This window comes from Notamacropus eugenii, chromosome 7, assembly GCF_028372415.1.
Source record: "Notamacropus eugenii isolate mMacEug1 chromosome 7, mMacEug1.pri_v2, whole genome shotgun sequence".
NCBI classification, from domain to species: Eukaryota; Metazoa; Chordata; class Mammalia; order Diprotodontia; family Macropodidae; genus Notamacropus; species Notamacropus eugenii.
The window spans coordinates 52,376,674-52,395,221 of record NC_092878.1 but is presented as its reverse complement, the minus strand read 5'-3'; the positions used below and the strand labels follow the sequence as shown (position 1 = coordinate 52,395,221).

The following is an 18,548-nucleotide window of genomic DNA, read 5'->3' as shown; positions in this document are numbered from 1 at the left end:
CATTCTGATTGCCCCTTCCCTCAATATGCCTTCCCTTCTAATACACCCTTCCCTTCCCTTATCCTCATCTTGTCTCTTTTCTTGGAGGGTAAGATAGATTTCTATATCCCCTTACCTGTATTTCTTACTTCCCAGTTGTATGCAAAAACAATTCTCAACATTTGTTCTTAATACTTTGAGCTCCAACTTCTCTCCCTTCTTCCCTCCCCACCCATCCCCACTGAGAAGGCAAGCAATTCAATATAGGCTATCTATGTGTAGCTTTTCAGAAGACTTCATTAATAGTCATGTTGTGTAAGACTAACTTTATTTCCCTTCATCCTACCCTGCCCTCCATTAATTCTATTCTCTCTTTGACCTTGTCCCTCTTCAAAAGTGTTTGCTTCTAATTACTCCCTCTTCCCACTTGCCCTCCCTTCTATCATCCCCCCAACTCAACTTCTCCCCTTCTCCTCTACTTTCCTGTAGTGGAAGATAGATTTTTCATATCAAATTGAGTGTGCACATTGTTCCTTCCTTCAGCCAAATGTGAGGAGAGTAAGTCTCACTTTCCCTCTCACCTCCTCCCTTTTCTCCTCCATTGAAAAAGCTTTTTCTTGCTTGTTTTATGAGATATAATTTGCCCCTTTCCATTTCTCCTTTTCACCTCCCAATATATTCATCTCTCACCCCTTAATTTTATTTTTTTAAATATTATCCCTTCCTCTTCAACTCACCCTGTGCTGTCTCTCTCTCTATGTGTGTGTCGCTCTGTGTGTGTCTGCGTGTGAGTGTATGTGTGCCTATATAATCCCTCCAACTCCCTAAATACTGAGAAAAATCCCAAGAGTTACAAATATTATCTTTCCATGTAGGAATGTAAACAGTTCAACTTTAGAAAGTCCTTTAGTATTTCTCTTTCCTGTTTACCTTTTCATACTTCTCTTGATTCTTGTGTTGGAAAGTCACATTTTCTTTTCATCTCTGATCTTTTCATCAAGAATGTTTGAAAGTCCTCTATTTTATTGAATGACCATTTTTTCCCCTGAAGTATTACACTCAGTTTTGCTGGGTAGGTGATTCTTGGTTTTAATCCTAGTTCCTTTGACTTCTGGAATATCACATTTCAAGCCCTTCATTCCCTTAATGTAGAAGCTGCCAGATCCTGTGTTATCCTGATTGTATTTCCACAATACTTGAAATGTTTCTTTCTGCCTGCTTGCAATATTTTCCCCTTGACCTAGGAACTCTGGAATTTGGGCACAATGTTAGTAGGAGTTTCTCTTTTTGGATCTCTTTCAGGAGGTGATTGGTGGATTCTTTCCATATTTATTTTGATCTCAGGTTCTATAATATCAGGGCAGTTTTCCTTGATAATTTCATGAAAGATGATGTCTAGGCTCTTTTTTGAATCATGGCTTTTATGTAGTCCCATAATTTTTAAATTGTCTCTTCTAGATCTATTTTCCAGGTCAGTTTTTTTTTCAATGAGATATTTCACAGTATCTTGTATTCTTTCATTCTTTTGGTTTGGTTTTGTAATTTCTTGGCTTCTCCTAAAGTCATTATCTTCCATCTGCTCCATTCTCATTTTTAAAGAACTTTTTTCTTCAGGGAGCTTTTGTGCCTCCTTTTCCACTTGTCTAATTCTACTTTTTAAAGCATTCATCTCCTTGTTGGCTTTTTGGACCTCTTTTGTCAATTGAGTTAGCCTATTTTGAAAGGTGTTATTTTCTTCAGAATTTTTTTGTGTCTCCTTTAACAAGCTGTTGACTCACTTTTCATGATTTCTTGCACTGCTCTCATTTCCCTTCCCAATTTTTCCTCCACCTCTCTTTCTCGATTTTCAAAATCCTTTCTGAACTCTTCCCTTGTCTATTGATTTTGGAGGTTTTGGATGCAGAACCCTTGATTTCCTCTGACAGCATGCTTTGTTCTTCCTCATCTGAAAGGATGGAAGAAAATACCTGTTCACCAAGAAATAGTCCTATGCTTTCCCTTTTTTTGGACATTTCCCCAGCAAATTACTTGACTTTTGAGTCCTTTGTCAAGGGGAATATACTGTGGGGACCTATAAGTTCTCAATTCCTCCAAGATGGGACAATCAAGGGAGAGGGGTTTAGTTCTCTCCTGGCCTACGTACTGCTCTGGGAACATTCAAAAACTTTTCTGCCCCGAAACTGAGAGTAGAATTCCCTTTCCACATCTGCCTCCACCTCCACCACACCAGCACTCCTCCTCACCCCAGGGTTGAGCTCAGGGCTGAGATTCAGATCAGCCACTCAGTTCCCTCAGGGGCTTTAGGCAGAGGGCTCCAAAAACGAGCACTGCCTCAGTAGTGGCTGATGAAGGCAATCCAGACCATGTTCCCTTCTCCTGGATGAAGGAACTTTCTCACTGACCATTGAAGTTGTCTGTGGCATTTGTGAGTTGAGCAATCTGGGAACTGCAGCTGCTGCTTGTGCCCTGAAGTCTATTCTGCGTTCTGTCCCTGCCATGCCCTGTGACCCACACTGGGCTGTGCTCTCCTTCACCCTTGGGGTGATAGCCATTTCCTGTTGGCCTTCCAGGCTGTCTTTGGTAGAAAGCTCTTTCACTCTTTCAATTTGTGACTTCTCTTGCTCCAGAATTCGTTTAAAGCCATTTTTTATAGGTATTTTATGGGATATGTCAGGAAGCATCTACAGGTCCATCTTTCTACTCTGCCATCTTGGCTCTACCCCCAAAATTTTCTTTTACCTTATCAGGGTTCATCATGGTGCAAGCATGTATACTGACGGTATTGAGGGGGTGCTTTACTGAAAGTACCAATCATGGTCTGTCATGTCCTTTGGGAGGCAAACAAGCTTGTCAACTCGATTAGTTTCTATTGTAAATCATACACCAACCTCATGGTGTTTCACATCACTTCAGCCACTCCAGAAAAAAAACATGTGTATAGGTCCAACATCAGTAAGTTGGCCTTCATTTGTCAGTCTTGATCCTCTCACAGCTGTTGTTTGGATGTGAAATCAGCTGAGTTTTCTCCCAACAAGAGCTTTCATCTTTCAGGACTATTGGATTTCTTATTGTCCATAAACATGTGCACATTCTGTGTACTGATGATGAGTGGAATCATCTCTGCAAAAGCTTCTGTGCTTCTTTTGTATTTCTACCACCCAGAGTAGGATCCTCACCTGTTGCAATAAGCAGTCCAGGATCCAGCTAGGTACCCTTAGGGGCACTTTTTCTAGCCTCTTGGGAGGTGAATAGTGCAGTGCTTAAAAATGCTTCTCAGGCATCCAGTGGGCTGCCAAATCTCACTGCAGATTGAGTCCTGTAGGAAGATGACCCTATGGCCTGAGCCACCTGTATTCAGGGTTGTGACTATAGTTCACAGTGTGTCTGCACCTGCTGCTTCATTACTTAAAGCACCCTATCGCCACCTTCAGTGCATAGGCTCCCACCATGATGAACCCTGGTGAGGCTGAAGAAAAATTTTAGGAAGACTTGGAGACCTTTATCATCAGGGTGCCAAAAGAGGCCAAACTTATTATTCTGGGTAAAAATTGTCCTGAAGTGTTAGAACTAGAGAGGAAAGTAGAAATAGAAAAAATCCATTGATTATCACCTGAAAGATTTCCTACAAGGAAAACTTAGAGGCATATCATAACTAGATTCTGACACCCCCCCACCTCAAGGAGAAAACAGTATAAGCAAAGTACAAGAAAAAAGCAATTTAAATATGGCAGAGCCACAATTACAATCACACAAGACCTAACAGCAGTTGCACTAAAAGACCACAGGTCTCAGAACACTCTATATAAAAGAACAAAAGAACTAGGGTTGTGGCTAAAAATATCATACCCAGCATAATCCTGAATAGAAAAAAAGGGTATTCAAAGAATTGCCAGACTTTCAGGATTTTGCTGCAAAAGCCCTGAAAACAATAGAAAATTTGACATATAAAATCCAAGGGAAATATATAAGGTAAACATCAAAGACTATTTACAAGGAACTCAATAAGGACAGACTTTATTTTTTTATGCAAGGAAACATAAATCATATATCTAAGATTATTATGAGTAATTCAGTAGGTTGAAAGAAAGTTTGGTGTACAGCTGAGTATGACATGATACTAAAAAATAAACCATCTAGGAAAAGGAAAAACAAGTAATTACCATATATAAATGAAATGCCGGAGGAAGAATTGATACAGAGGAATTAGAAGGGCGAGGAGGGCTGGTCGTTCGAGAACTCTGTTTCCTTAAAGATTGGGTTAAAAATGGAACAATACATATAAATCTAGAAGTACATAAAAATGTTCTAAATTCATAATGAAATAAAAGGCCAAGGGGATAGGAAGTGGGGAGAGGATAACGGAATGATCTTTGGTGGAGGATAGGTGAAGTAATAGAAGGGCAAAGAAGCAGGTAGGAGTAAGGTAGGAGAGTCAGGATTAGTCAGGAGAGGAAATAAGAGATATCCACAAACATAAAGCAAAGATCAGGAGTTGAATTTATCAGCGAAAAAAAGACAGAGTTAGTAATCATGATCTCACATCAAGTTAGAACAAAAGAGAAAAATAGAGAAAGTACACCATATCAACCATATTAATCAGTATTGTTTTAGATTATTTAAAATAACTAGACAGGGGGCGGAGCCAAGATGGCAGAGTAGAAACACACAAATACGCTAGCTCCGGACTCACAGCCCATGAAATATCTGTATTAAAGAGCTGCCAATAAATTAGGGAGCAGGAGAAGCCACATAACAGCGGAGCGGTTAAGATTTCTGTTCCAGAGGGACCTGCAAACCTCTCGCAAAAGGTCCGTCACGCTGCGGACGCAAAGCCCAGCCCAGCCCTGCCCCGGCCCCGGCACCGAGAAGAACAGATCTGAGCGGACTTCAGGGACGGGATCTCCAGCAGCCACACGGGGCCCCTCCACCCACAGGTGACAGGGATTGGTGAGGTCTCTTTGGTGGGTCGAGAGGGGAGTGGGGTGCCCCCATACTCAGGCCCCCTCGGGAGGCAACAGCGGAGGTGGGAGCAGACCAGGGCTCCCCAAACAGGCAGGAGCCCGGATCCATTGTTGAAAGTCTCTGCATAAACCCCCTGAGGGAACTGAGCCCGTGAGGCGGCCATGCCCCCACCTGAGCACCCGAACATAATCTCACACTGACTAGCAGCCTTGCCCCCGCCCAAAGCCCTGAGACTGGGAAGTAGCATTTGAGCCTCAGACCCCAAGCGCTGGCTGGGAGGATCCGGAGGCAAGGTGGGTGTGAGGAGAATATTCAGAGCTCAAGTCTGGTTGGGAAAATGCCCAGAAAAGGGAAAAAAACCAAGACTATAGAGGGTTACTTTCTTGGTGAGCAGGTTTCTCCTAACCTCCCTTCTGATGAGGAAGAGCAGTGCTCACCATCAGGGGAAGACACGGAAGTCAGTGCTTCTACATCCCAGCCCACTCAATGGGATCAGTTCTGGGAAAAGGTCATAAAGAGCTCAAAAAATTTTCAAAATTATGTTAGAGAGGTGGAGGAAAAACTGGCAAGAGCAATAAAAGACTTGCAAGCAAAGTATGAACAACAGATCAGCACCCTGCTAAAGGACACCTAAAAAAATGCTGAAGAAAATAACACCTTGAAAAATAGGCTAACTCAATTGGCAAAAGAGGTTCAAAAAGCCAATGAGGAGAAGAATGCTTTCAAAAGCAGAATTAGCCAAATGGAAAAGGAGGTTCAAAAGCTCACTGAAGAAAACACTTCTTTCAAAATTAGAATGGAACAGATGGAGGCTAATGACTTTGTGAGAAACCAAGAAATCACAAAACAAAACCAAAACAATGAAAAAATGGAAGATAATGTGAAATATCTCATTGCAAAAACAACTGACCTGGAAAATAGATCCAGGAGAGACAATTTAAAAATTATGGGACTATCTGAAAGCCATGATCAAAAAAAGAGCCTAGACATCATCCACTGATCACCACCTGAAAGAGATCCAAAAAGAGAAACTCCTAGGAACATTGTGGCCAAATTCCAGAATTCCCAGGTCAAGGAGAAAATATTTCAAGCAGCTAGAAAGAAACAATTCAAGTACTGTGGAAATACAATCAGGATAACATAAGATTTAGCAGCTTCTACATTAAGGGACTGAAGGGCTTGGAATATGATATTCCAGAAATCAAAGGAACTAGGACTAAAACATGAAGTTTACTCTCATCACATTCAACTAAAGGAAGAAACAAAATGCACACTCATTTCGGTATGAAAAGCTATCTTACAATACAGGAAAGTGGGGGAGAAGGGGATAAGCAGGGTGGGGGGCATGATGGAAGGGAGGGCAGAGGGAGGAGGGAGCAATTTGAATAGTTTCAAGAGTTACAAATATTGTCTTTCCATGTAGGAATGTAAAGAGTTCAACTTTAGTAAAGTCCATTATGACTTCTCTTTGCTATTTATTTTTTCATGCTTCTCTTCATTCTTGTGTTTGCAAGTCAAATTTTCTTTTTAGCTCTCGTCTTTTCATCAAGAATGCTTGAAAGTCCTCTATTTCATTGAAATACCAATTTTTCCCCTGAAGTATTATACTCCCTTTTGCTGGGTAGGTGATTCTTGGTTTTAGTCCTAGTTCCTTTGACTTCTGGAATATCCTATTCCACGCCCTTCGATCCCTCAATGTAGAAGCTGCTAGATCTTGTGTTATCCTGATTGTATTTCCACAATACTTGAATTGTTTCTTTCTAGCTGCTTGAAATATTTTCCCCTTGACCTGGGAACTCTGGAATTTGGCCATAATGTTCCTAGGAGTTTCTCATTTTGGATCTCTTTCAGGCATTGTTCTGTGGATTCCCTGAATACTTATTTTGCCCTCTGGGTCTAGAATCTCAGGGCAGTTTTCCTTGATCAGTTCATGAAAGATGATGTCTAGCCTCTTTTTTCATCATGGCTTTCAGGTAGTCCCATAATTTTTAAATTGTCTCTCCTGGATCTATTTTCCAGGTCAGTTGTTTTTGCAATGAGATATTTCACATTATCTTCCATTTTTTCATTGTTTTGGTTTTGTTTTGTGATTTCTTGGTTTCTCACAAAGTCATTAGCCTCCATCTGTTCCATTCTAATTTTGAAAGAAGTGTTTTCTTCAGTGAGCTTTTGAACCTCCTTTTCCATTTGGCTAATTCTGCTTTTGAAAGCATTCTTCTCCTCATTGGCTTTTTGAACCTCTTTTGCCAATTGAGTTAGCCTATTTTTCAAGGTGTTATTTTCTTCAGCATTTTTTTGGATCTCCTTTAGCAGGGTGTTTACTTGTTTTTCATGCTTCGCTTGCATGTCCCTCATTGCTCTTCCCAGTTTTTCCTCCACCTCTCTAACTTGATTTTCAAAATCCTTTTTGAGCTCTTCCATGGCCTGAACCCATTGAGTGGGCTGGGATACAGAAGCCTTGATTTCTGTGTCTTTCCCTGATGGTAAGCATTGTTCTTCCTCATCAGAAAGGAAGGGAGGAAATGCCTGTTCAACAAGCAAGTAACCTTCTATAGTCTTATTTCTTTTCCCTTTTCTGGGCATTTTCCCAGGCAGTGACTTGACTTCTGAATATTCTCTTCACACCCACTTCGCCTCCGGATCCTCCCAGCCAGCACTTTGGGGCCTGAGATTCAAATGCTGCTTCCCAGCCTCAGGGCTTAGGAGGGAGCAGGGCTGGTAGTCAGTGTGAGATTAAGTTCAGGTGCTCAGGTGGGGGCAGGGCCGCCTTAGGGGATTTATGCAGAGACCTTCAACAATGGATCTGGGCTCCTGCCTGCTTGGGGAGCCCTGGTCTGCTTCCGCCTCCACTGCTGCCTCCTGAGGGCCCTGAGTTATGGGGGCACCCCACTCCCCTCTTGACCTGCTGAAGAGACCCTCTCACCAATCCCCGTCACCTGTGGGTGGAGGGACACGCGTGGCCGCTGGAGATTCCATCCCCGAAGCCTGCTTGGATCTGCTCCTCACAGCGCCGCACAGCCAAGACAGGGCTATGCTTGGCTGGCTCCGGGTCCGCAGCATGATGGACCTTTGCGAGAGGTTTGCAGGGCTCTCTGGAACAGAAATCTCCTCCACTCCACCATTCTATGGCCTCTGCTGCTCCAGAATTCACCAGGAGTTCTTTTTTACAGATGTTCTATGAGCTGTGGGTTCAGAGCTAGTGTATATGCATCTTTCTACTCCACCGAAGGAAGTCTTTGAAGGAAAATATTATCCATCCTCAGAGAAACAGAGGTGAAACATGTGTAATACGGTCTTATATAGATACATGTTAATGTATATGTCTATATATAAATATAATTATACGTATTGAAGTATATGTATGTGTATTTAAGTGTAGGTAGGTATGTTTATATCTCTGATACATCTATGTTTGTGTGCATATGTGCATATATATATATATACGTATATATATATATATATATATATATATATATACGTATATATGTGTGTGTGTATCCTTGCAAATTGTAGCCTTCTCAGGGGAGGGGGAGAAGGAAGGGAGAAGAAAATAACAGAAAAAAAGTGCTCAGCAGAGAATAAAAGAAAGCTTACAGGTAAGAAATGAGAAGACAGACAGTTCTACAGTGTGAAGTATGTATTATATAGGCTTGCTTGAAATATAAATATATAGCTGTATATTTTTAATTCTTTTTTACATTCTGCTGGGCTCATGGCAGTGCTTCTTTTCTTCTCTAATTTTTTAAGTTTTAATATTTGAGGTTAACATAAATTATAAAAATGTTGAATAAAAAACACTTTAGAATAGATTGTGAGACATGGAAGACACTGGCAAAACCCTGTGCAGGATGGTGTGCTCAAATCAAAGAATGTGCGATGCTCTATGATCAAAGCAGAATTGTAGTAGCTCGAAAGAAACATGAGATGCACAAATTTAGAAACATCTTCACTTCAAATGTTCGTATGGACTATTTGTGCTTGATGTGTTGTAGTGTCCTCTGAACTCATAGTGTTTGGATCAGCCAGAGTCACATACATGTACCTTGACTCCAACATAATGATGTCATTTTGGTCTTCTTCAAGTATTAAGGACACCAGTCACCTGGGTGAAATTAAGCTAGTCACTTAAATTTCCCATGGCCTCACTTTCACCATTTGTAGAATGGGGGAGGATGGACTGGGTGACCCTGAGGTCCCTTTCAGCTTTATAGCCATGTTCCTATGATAATACTTCAGGCTTCATGCTGTTGTTGTTAAATTGTTTTTCAGTCACATGTGATGCTCTGTGACCCTATTTGAGGTTTTCTTGGTAGAGACACTACAGTGGTTTGACATTTGCTTCTCCAGTTCATTTTACAGTTGAGAAACTGGGGCAAACAGGGTTAAGTGACTTGCCCAGGGTCACACAACACTAACTGTCTGAGGCTGGATTTGAACTCAGGAAGTTGAGTCTTTCTGACTCTAAGCTCACTTATTATGAAGGTAGCTGGGTGGTGCAGGGATAGAGTTGCTAATTGAACCTGGAGTCATGAAAACCCATCTTCATGAATTCAAATCTAGCCTCAGATTCTTACTGACTCTGTGACCCTGGGCAAGTCACTTACCTTTGTTTGCCTCAGTTTCCTCATCTGTAAAAGAAGCAGGAGAAGGAAATGTCAAACCACTCCAATATCTTTGCCAACAAAACCCAAAAGGGGTCACGAAAAGTCAAACATGACTGAAATGACTGAACAGCATCAAAATTATTATTATAGGGCTTGTAAAATTTCCATAGGTTTCTGCCCTCATGAAGTTCAGAGTCTATCAGGGGGAACAAAACATTAGGGTAAATATTCTAATACCCAAAAGGACAAGGTAAGTCATCAGAGTTGTAAAACAAAGTATAGTGTGAGTCCAAAGGGGATTTGAGAAGGCTTCATGGAGGAAATGACATTTGCATTACATTTTTAGAGAGTTAAAATGTTATTCAACTTAAATTTCCTCTTAAATTATTAACCGATTAATATGAGATCCATTTTACTTCGCCATTAAAATTAATGTCCATTACCTCTTGTACCAGTGTGACTGTTCCCTTCACTTAGACAAATCACAGTCCCTTCCCAGGCCTTTGGAGACAGCTGAATGTGTTGTTGTGGACAAAAATAATTACATTCTGATGGTCAACTTCTGGTGATAAACCTCTCTGAATCCAATGGGGCTGGCCTTTGGCCATGCGTGTAATCAGTCATCAGGCCATAGTCCATAGTCCCCTCCAGTTTAGTAGGACCTGTCAGACTTTATGCTGTACCAGCCTAGCTTTGATGTATTCAGGGTGATCTTTGTGCCATCACAAAATACCAGAGAGCTTTTGTGGAAAATATCTTCCTTTAGTTATAATGATTAATAGGACTGTATTTAGTTCACAACATCCTATAGTTAGAAAGGTGCATTAGGACACCTGAAGCATCTTTTCAGAAGAGGATGATTCCCATCTTAAGGAAACTAGACCTCTAGGTTATGGATAGAAAGGTCATTTCCACTCAGTTGTTCTTGAAATGGAGTCTCAAAAAAGGGATAACTTGGTCATGGGGTGTGTATGCATGGTGATGCTGTCACCTCCCTGTTCTCTGGGAATGAATGTATGCTGTGTGACACAGCCATAAAACTTTGCTTTGGGCAGTGGCCCAAATTAACAACAGGTTGGGCTCCATTTTCTCTAGTCGTATGTAATTCTGGAGGGAGGGGAAAAATACAGGAAAAGATGATAAATCTAAGGCTGGAAGGGACTCTAAAGTTCATCTAATCCAACCCTATCATTTTACAGATGAAGAAACTGAGGCCCAGGTAACATAAGTGACTTGTTTAAAGTGATACATGGAGTATCAGAGGGCAGATTTGAACTCAGATCCTGTAACTCCAAGTTCAGGGAGCTCTTCTTGAAATTCAACCCTAGGCTTGAAGGAGGTGATAAATTTCACTAAGTGACTTGATTATTTCTGATTGGTCAATGTTTCCTTCCCATTAGCTGAAATAGCTAAAGAAAAAAAAGCTATTTGTTTTATTTTTCCTCAATAGAAATCCAATTCTGACCAATTGAGAAATGTCTCTGGCTTTCCATTTCAGCATCCCACTCAACAACACTGGCCAGCTCCCTTTTTCACAAGTCTGGACAAGCCCAGGATTCAGTGCTAACACCCTTGCCGACTGCTGTGGACTCTACAACCATGCCAGCTGTACCAAAAACAGCCACTTTGTGTAACAATATTTGATCATAATTCATAGAATCTGGAAAGATCTTTGGGCTCACCTAGTTCAGTAGTAATTCCTGCAACTGTATATGAATTTTGAAAACCACAAATTAATGTTATCTGTGTTGTTTTATATTTTATTTCTTTTGATAAACATTTCCCAATTACATTTTAACGAGGTTCAAATTACACTTGAGTGTTCCCAAGGGTCAGAGCCATAAATTTGGTACCTCTGATACAGTCAACCCTCGGATTTTACACTTCAAACGAAATCGTTTCCAATTCCTTATTCATGTCCAGACTGATTTAATACATGGTTCTGTGGGGTTTTAAATTGTCAAATCTACAATAAAAGAAACTGAGGCAGAGCTCTGAGCCAGTGGCACTTTACAAAAGGGTCTATACTCCCCCTCCTAATGAAGTGGACCTCAGATCTTCCTCACAATCTGAGATGCCCCCTTCCTCCAGGCCCTTATTTTTTTTTTATAAGGTTTTATATCAGGTTTAATATTTGAACACTCTAGAGGGTCTACACAAGATACAAAATCTCATTGATTGATAGGCCTTGCTTTGAGGGCCATAAATGAAGTATCAAACAAAAAATGGTATATCAGCAGGGTGGAGTGGAAGAGAGTATCTTGGGTTGGATAAAGCATGGGGCATCTCCATTGACTAAGGAGTCATAAGATGGTCACCTCTCCATGCTGGAAAAGAGAGAGTGGTTTAGAGGTACACAAATAAATTCGGAGACTTTCTGAGTTACTGAATAATCTCAGCAATGCTGGGCCAGGTCACCACAACAAGAAAAAACAAAGGTGGAGTGGCTCTAGTTAGCTTCTTACACTTAAAGCAGTGAATTTACAATCTGCAGATCAGAGCTCTGGGACCTAAAATACGGAACTTATAATCACTACCCCTATGGAATCATATCAAGGTGATTAATACTGATTGGTATGGAGTAGGAGTCCATATGAATCATTGCTCACAGGTCCTAACATCCAGTTAATCCACCAAAGTCTTTTAACAATCATGTAAAACTCAAAAATTTCATTTTGCTGCACAGTTCACTGATGAAAGTGAATACCCATGGGAGGAAAGACAAATTTTTTCCCCTGCACCAAAGGAGTAAAAACATTTCACATAAAATTTTGTACCTTAATCCCAGATTCTATCATGGAAGTTGTTTGGAAGGGTACAAAGTGGAAATATGATTTTATGTGTGTGATTTGGGGTAAGTGAAAGAAAGGAATGCTTCTCTGAGTTTTGTGGTCAAGTTGGGGTTTATGAATTTACATAGCCATGTTTGAAAGGTAGGTGCATATTTATTGAGGGCTAAAGTTTCCTTTAAAACATTCTTGAGGGGGTGGAGCCAAGATGGAGGAGTAGAAAGACACACATACGCAAGATCTCCCCAAACAGCCCATAAAATACCTGTAGAGAGGGACTCTCAACAAATTTTGGAGCAGCAGAAGTGGAGAACAACAGAGTGGAGGAGATTTACAGCCCAGGGTGACCTGAAAGGCCGACAGGAAACATCTGTTGCACTGGATGCTGAGCAGAGCCCAGCCCAGGCTTGGCTGCTGGGCACTGCTCATGAACAGCCCTTGGGGGCAGAATCTCCAGTCTCTGAATCCCCAGTCCCAGCAGCAACAGGTTCGCAGATCCCTCAACCCACAGGCGCCAAAGGTCTGTGACAGGGTTTCTTCAGCTGGCCAGGAAGGGAGAAGGGCCTTCCATAGCTCTAGCCTTAGTCAGCCACTGCAGAGGTCACAACGGCAGGTGCAGCAGATGGAGCTTAAAAACCCCTGGGAGCATTGAAGAGCTGAGTCTTGCCTTGGCCCTGTGTGGAGGCCCTGGGGAACGGGTGTTTGTCTCACACTGAATGGCAGCCCTGCCCATCCAGCTTATCTGAAAATCGGCCCTCAGTGCTGACTTGGTGAAACTGGAGGCCAGGTGGCTGTGGAGAGGTAACTGCTAAGATTCTGAGCACAAAAATCCCTCTCTGAGCCCAGACCAGTACACACTTGATTGTGCCACCTTGGAGGAACTGAGATCTTACAGATTCCCAGAGTATACCATACTCTTAACAAAGGACCCAAAAGTGAAGTAACTAGTTGGGAAAAATGCCCCAAAAAAGGAGAAAAAAATAAGACTACAGAAGGTTACTTTCTTGGTGAACAGATATTTCTCCCATCCTTTTGGATGAGGAAGAACAACACTTACCATCAGTGAAAGACATGAAAGTCAAGGTTTCTGTATCGCAAACATCTAAAACAAATATTCAATGGGTTCAGGCCATGGAAGAGCTCAAAAAGGATTTTGAAAATCAAGTTAGAGGGGGGGAGGAAAAATTGGGAAGAAAAATGAGAGAGATGCAAGAAAAGCATGAAAAGCAGGTCAACACCTTGCTAAAGGACACCCAAAAAAATGCTGAAGAAAATAACACCTTTAAAAATAGGCTAACTCAATTGGTAAAAGAGGTTCAAAAAGCCAATGAGGAGAAGAATGCTTTAAAACGCAGAATTAGCCACATGGAAAAGGAGGTTCAAAAGCTCCCTGAAGAAAACAGTTCTTTCAAAATGAGAATGGAACAGATGGAGGCTAACGACTTTACGAGAAACCAAGAAATCACAAAACAAAATCAAAAGAATGAAAAAATACCAGACAATGTGAAATATCTCATTGCAAAAACAACTGACCTGGAAAATAGATCCAGGAGAGACAGTTTAAAAATTATGGGACTACCTGAAAGTCTTGACCAAAAAAAGAGCCTAGACATCATCTTTCATGAAAAGTTCAAGGAAAATTGCCCTGATATTCTAGAACCTGGGAGCAAAATAAATATTGAAAGAATCCACAGATCACCCACTGAAAGACATCTAAAAAGAGGATCTCCTAGGAACACTGTGGCCAAATTCCAGAGTTCCCTGGTCAAGGAGACAATATTGCAAGCAGCTAGAAAGAAACAATTCAAGTATTGTGGAAAGACAATCAGGATAACACAAGATCTAGCAGCTTCTACATTAAGGGATCAAAGAGCATGGAATATGATATTCCAGAAGTCAAAGGAACTAGGATTAAAACCAAGAATCAGCTACCCAGCAAAAGTGAGTATAATAATTCAGGGGAAAAATGGTCATTCAGTGAAATCAAGGACTTTCAAGCATTCTTGATGAAAAGACCAGAGCTGAAAAGAAAATTTGACTTTCAAACACAAGAATAAATAGAAGCATGAAAAGGTAAACAGCAAAGAGTAGTCATAAGGGACTTACTAAAGTCGAACTACTTACGTTCCTACATGGAAAGAAAATATTTGTAACTCTTGAAACTTTTTTCAGTATCTGGGTCATTGGTGGGATTACACACACACACACACACACACACACACACACACACACACAAACAGAGAGAGAGAGACAGAGACAGAGACAGAGAGAGACAGAGACAGAGAGACAGAGAGCACAGGGTGAATTGAATAGGTTGGGATCATATCTCAAAATAATGAAATTAAGCAGTGAGAGAGAATCTATTGGGAGGAGAAAGGGAGAAATGGAAGGGGGTAAATTATCTCTCATAAAAGAGTCAAGTAAAAGAATTTTCAGTGGAGGGAAAAAGGGTGGAGGTGAGAGAAAAAACATGAAGCTTACTCTCATCATATTCGAAAAAGGAAGGAATAAAATGCACACTCATTTTAGTATGAAAACCTATCTTACAATATAGTATAGTGGGAGAGAAGGGAATAAGAAGGGCGGGGGGGAATAATGGAAGGGAGGGCAGCAGGAGGAGGGACCACTCTTGGGGAGGGATAGGATCCAAAGAGAGAATAGAAGAAACGGGGGGCAGGATAGGATGGAGGGAAATATAGTTAGTCTTACACAACATGACTACTATGGAAGTCATTTGCAAAACTCCACAGATATGGCCTATATTGAATTGCTTGCCTTCTCAAAGGGAATGGGTGGGGAGGGAGGGATGAAGAGAAGCTGGAACTCAAACTTTTAGGAACAACTGTTGAGTATTGTACCTGCAACTAGGAAATAAGAAAAAAAGGTAATGGGGTATAGAAATTTATCTTGCCCTCCAGGACAAAAAAGAAAATGGGGATGAGGGAAGGGAGGTATGTTAGAAGGGAGGACAGATTGGTGATAGGGGTAATTAGAATGCTCAGTGTTTTGAGGTGGGGGAGGGGAGAAATTGGGAGAAAATTTGGAACCTAAAATATTGTGGAAATGAACTTTGAAAACTTAAATAAATTTAAATGGAAAAAAAAAACATTCTCAAAGTCATATATTCCCCATTTCTCTAAGTAAATACTAATTAAAGTCCTTCACAATCTTGGCACCACTCTCTTTCCAGTTGTAATAGCAAGGATCCCAGCATACACAGGAGGGTTTGCTGAACAGATCCTTAGATCTGCTTTTCTAAAAGGAAAGCAACTTTTGAGGGGTCAGCAATCTAATTTAATCAAGCACATATATCATTCACTTTGTTCAGGGGGAAAAGTCAGTGCCCTGAATTTCAGAGATAATGCAAACAGAAAAATGAAGACCAATAGACAGGGCTTCCAACTGTCTGACCATAACCAATATGTACATCACTTATCAACAGACAGATTCAACTGTCTGACCATTACGTACATACAGAGTTTCCAGAGAAAGAAGCACCAGCATCTGGGTTTTCAAAGCAGGGAGGTGGGTGAAGCTCCTTAGTGGCTACTCAGTCTCATCTGGCAATGTGACTTTGAGTGTGTCTCTTTACCTTGACTCTCACTTGTTGAGTTTACCCATGAGAATGACACTGATATTTTATGGTTTTGGTGGATCTCATGTCTTGAAAAGGGAATAGCTTCTTCCCCCTCTTTCCCTTCATAAGGTACTTAAGAGATTCGTGTTTAACCCTCTTTCAGTACCCTCTCCAACATGGGACTCTAGAATACAGTCCCTAAGTAAATTGTGTATCACTGTTCTAAACTGTCTTTTTGGTGTTTCCTTTAGTGACTGTTAGACTATCTCCTGTGGTAGAATAACCTGTCACTCTTAACCTCATTACTCCATCCCTCATCCTTCAGTTCACTTTTTTGCTGTATCTAAGCCCTAGGCATTGTCCTCTGCTTCCACTGATTCAGTTAAATCTGCCCTCCCTCTCATATACGTGTATTATATCTTATGTTGTTGTTCAGTCATGTCTAAATTTTCATGAGCTCACTTGTGATTTTCTTGGCAGTAATACTGGAGTAGTTTGGATTTCCTTCTCCAGCTCACTTTAAAGATGAGGAAATTGAGACAAACAGGATTAATGGATTTACCCAGGGTCACACAGGTACTAAGTGTTGGAGGTCTGATTTGAACTCAAGAAGATAAGTTGTCCTGACTCCAGGTCCAGCACTCTATCCACTGCAACACCTAGCTGTTTCCATTTTGCGTGCTCTCAACTTTATTTTGGATTCTCTTTTGTATACTGTGCTAGAAAAAGTTCATGTTATCAGAATTAATGTTTTATTATAAAGAATGATATACACAAAGAGTTTATGGAGAGGAAGAGTATGAAATGGGACTAGAAAGGGAGGATGGCACCAGCCACTGGAGAGTTTTATATGCCCAGTAAGGGGTTAGAACTTGGCCTGATAGTCAAAAGAGAAACATTAAAGAGTTTGAGCAGACTAGTAATGCGATTATATGTATTTGTAAGATTAATCTGGCAGGATAGTATAGAAGAGGGAGACAGAAGAGCCCCAAAGATGTGTTAGGAGACTGTTGAAATAATCTGGGTGGTAATGAACCCTAGTCTCTCTCCTGAACTCAGTTCTGCATTAACAATCGACTTGGACATTTTGAAGTGAATATCACCTAGACATCTCAATTTCAATATGTGCAAAACTGAAATCATTATCTTCTCACCCCCAACACTTACTCCTCTTGAATGAATAAATGAATTGAAAAGAAACACATTTTTAAGTTCTTTTGATAAAAGCACTGTGGTAAGAGCTGGGGAAAAAGAGAAAAATGAGATCATCTTTGATCTCAAGAAGCTTACAATCTAATAGTGGGAGAAATGTATAGGAGGGTTCATCTGAAGGGTAAGTGGAAAACCTTGGTGGTCCTTAGTCTCTTTACTTAGCAGGATAGAAAGGAAATTCCTGGTGCTCTACATGACAAGTAATCCAGTTTGATAGGATGATGAACAGACACCTTTTGTTAAATAGTTCAAACCATATGTGTTTTGGTCATTGAACTATTTGATATTGCCAATTACTTTGATATTTCCAGCTTTATTTTTTCCTGAGTCTTCAGTAGTTGTGGTCACAGAGGAGAGGGTATCTGCAGTTCCCCAGAAAAATCACTTTGGTAGATTTGGATTAGAGTGGGGAGAGACTTGCTGCAGAGGAGACGATTTAGGAGGCTATTTTTTTCAATAAGCACCAGTGTCACTCCCAAGGGACTAGGCTTTTGCACCTTCTCCTTTCTACTGAGGCTCCCTCTGCTCTGATGAACTTGGCTGATCAACCAGATTTGGTCCGGCAGGATCCTGAGCCTGTCAAAGAAGGGTCAGATTCCTTTTGTTGCATTCTGGCTTATTATGCCCCTATCCAAGCACCCCCAGAAAAATTACTTATGTCTTAGGTTTGACTTGTGTCTAGGCTCTCCCCAAGTTGGGAATATAAAGGTACTCAAGGCACAATTGGTAATTAGGTATGAGATAAATATTTCTTAAACACTAAGGAATGTTTGACAAAAAAGACTCTCACCAACTAAAAACAGAATAATGAGCTATAAGTACTATTATATTCACCTAGGAAGTGGAGACTTAAACATTAAAATAAAAAACAGTTTTCAGGATGAGACGATGCTGAATAAGCATCTTCATATTTCATCTGGTCTCTGTATTGTCAGTCTCAAAGTCTATGTTTTACAGCAAGCCAGGGTTAAATTCATCCTCTAACTAATAGTCATTTTCAAGACTTCTGGAGAAGTCATTGGGGATACCTCCTGAAGGATAGCCAGCCTTGAGTGAGGATCCTGCATCATTTACAAGGTTACCCTCAAACTGGACACCTCCAACTCAGGACTGCCTTTCAGTCACCTGTATTTAGGAAAGAACAAACAGAAGAGGCAAGCAAAAAGCCCAGTCACAGCTTGCCTAGTCAAGTAGCTGCTCTAGTTCCCTCATAGGAGCAGACACCATTTTGGGGTAGGAGAAAGGATAACCATCTTTCCCTGCCCCTCCAGGAGAGACTTTAATAGACCTGAAATGATCTAGAAGAGAAGAGAAAAGGTGGCTGACTCATGGAAGGTCACTCATTTTTTAAAAATCCACTGAATCACTGGCTCTTTCTGTTCAGTGACCAGTAAATAGATTTGTTACCCTGAAAGCAGCCTTCAG

At 40.9% G+C, this 18,548-nt stretch overlaps 1 protein-coding gene across 1 annotated transcript in view; it reads left to right on the top strand.

Annotated features, from left to right (window-relative positions):
• The window catches only part of LOC140513128 (sodium/nucleoside cotransporter 2-like), a 39,490-nt gene extending 28,247 nt beyond the window's left edge, over nucleotides 1-11,243 (top strand). Inside the window, exon 17 of the mRNA XM_072622483.1 lies at nucleotides 11,044-11,243. Coding sequence (XP_072478584.1) covers nucleotides 11,044-11,179 — 136 coding nt within the window. The 3' untranslated portion in view covers nucleotides 11,180-11,243. The remainder of the gene's footprint in view (nucleotides 1-11,043) is intronic.
• The last annotated feature ends 7,305 nt before the right edge of the window (nucleotides 11,244-18,548 follow it).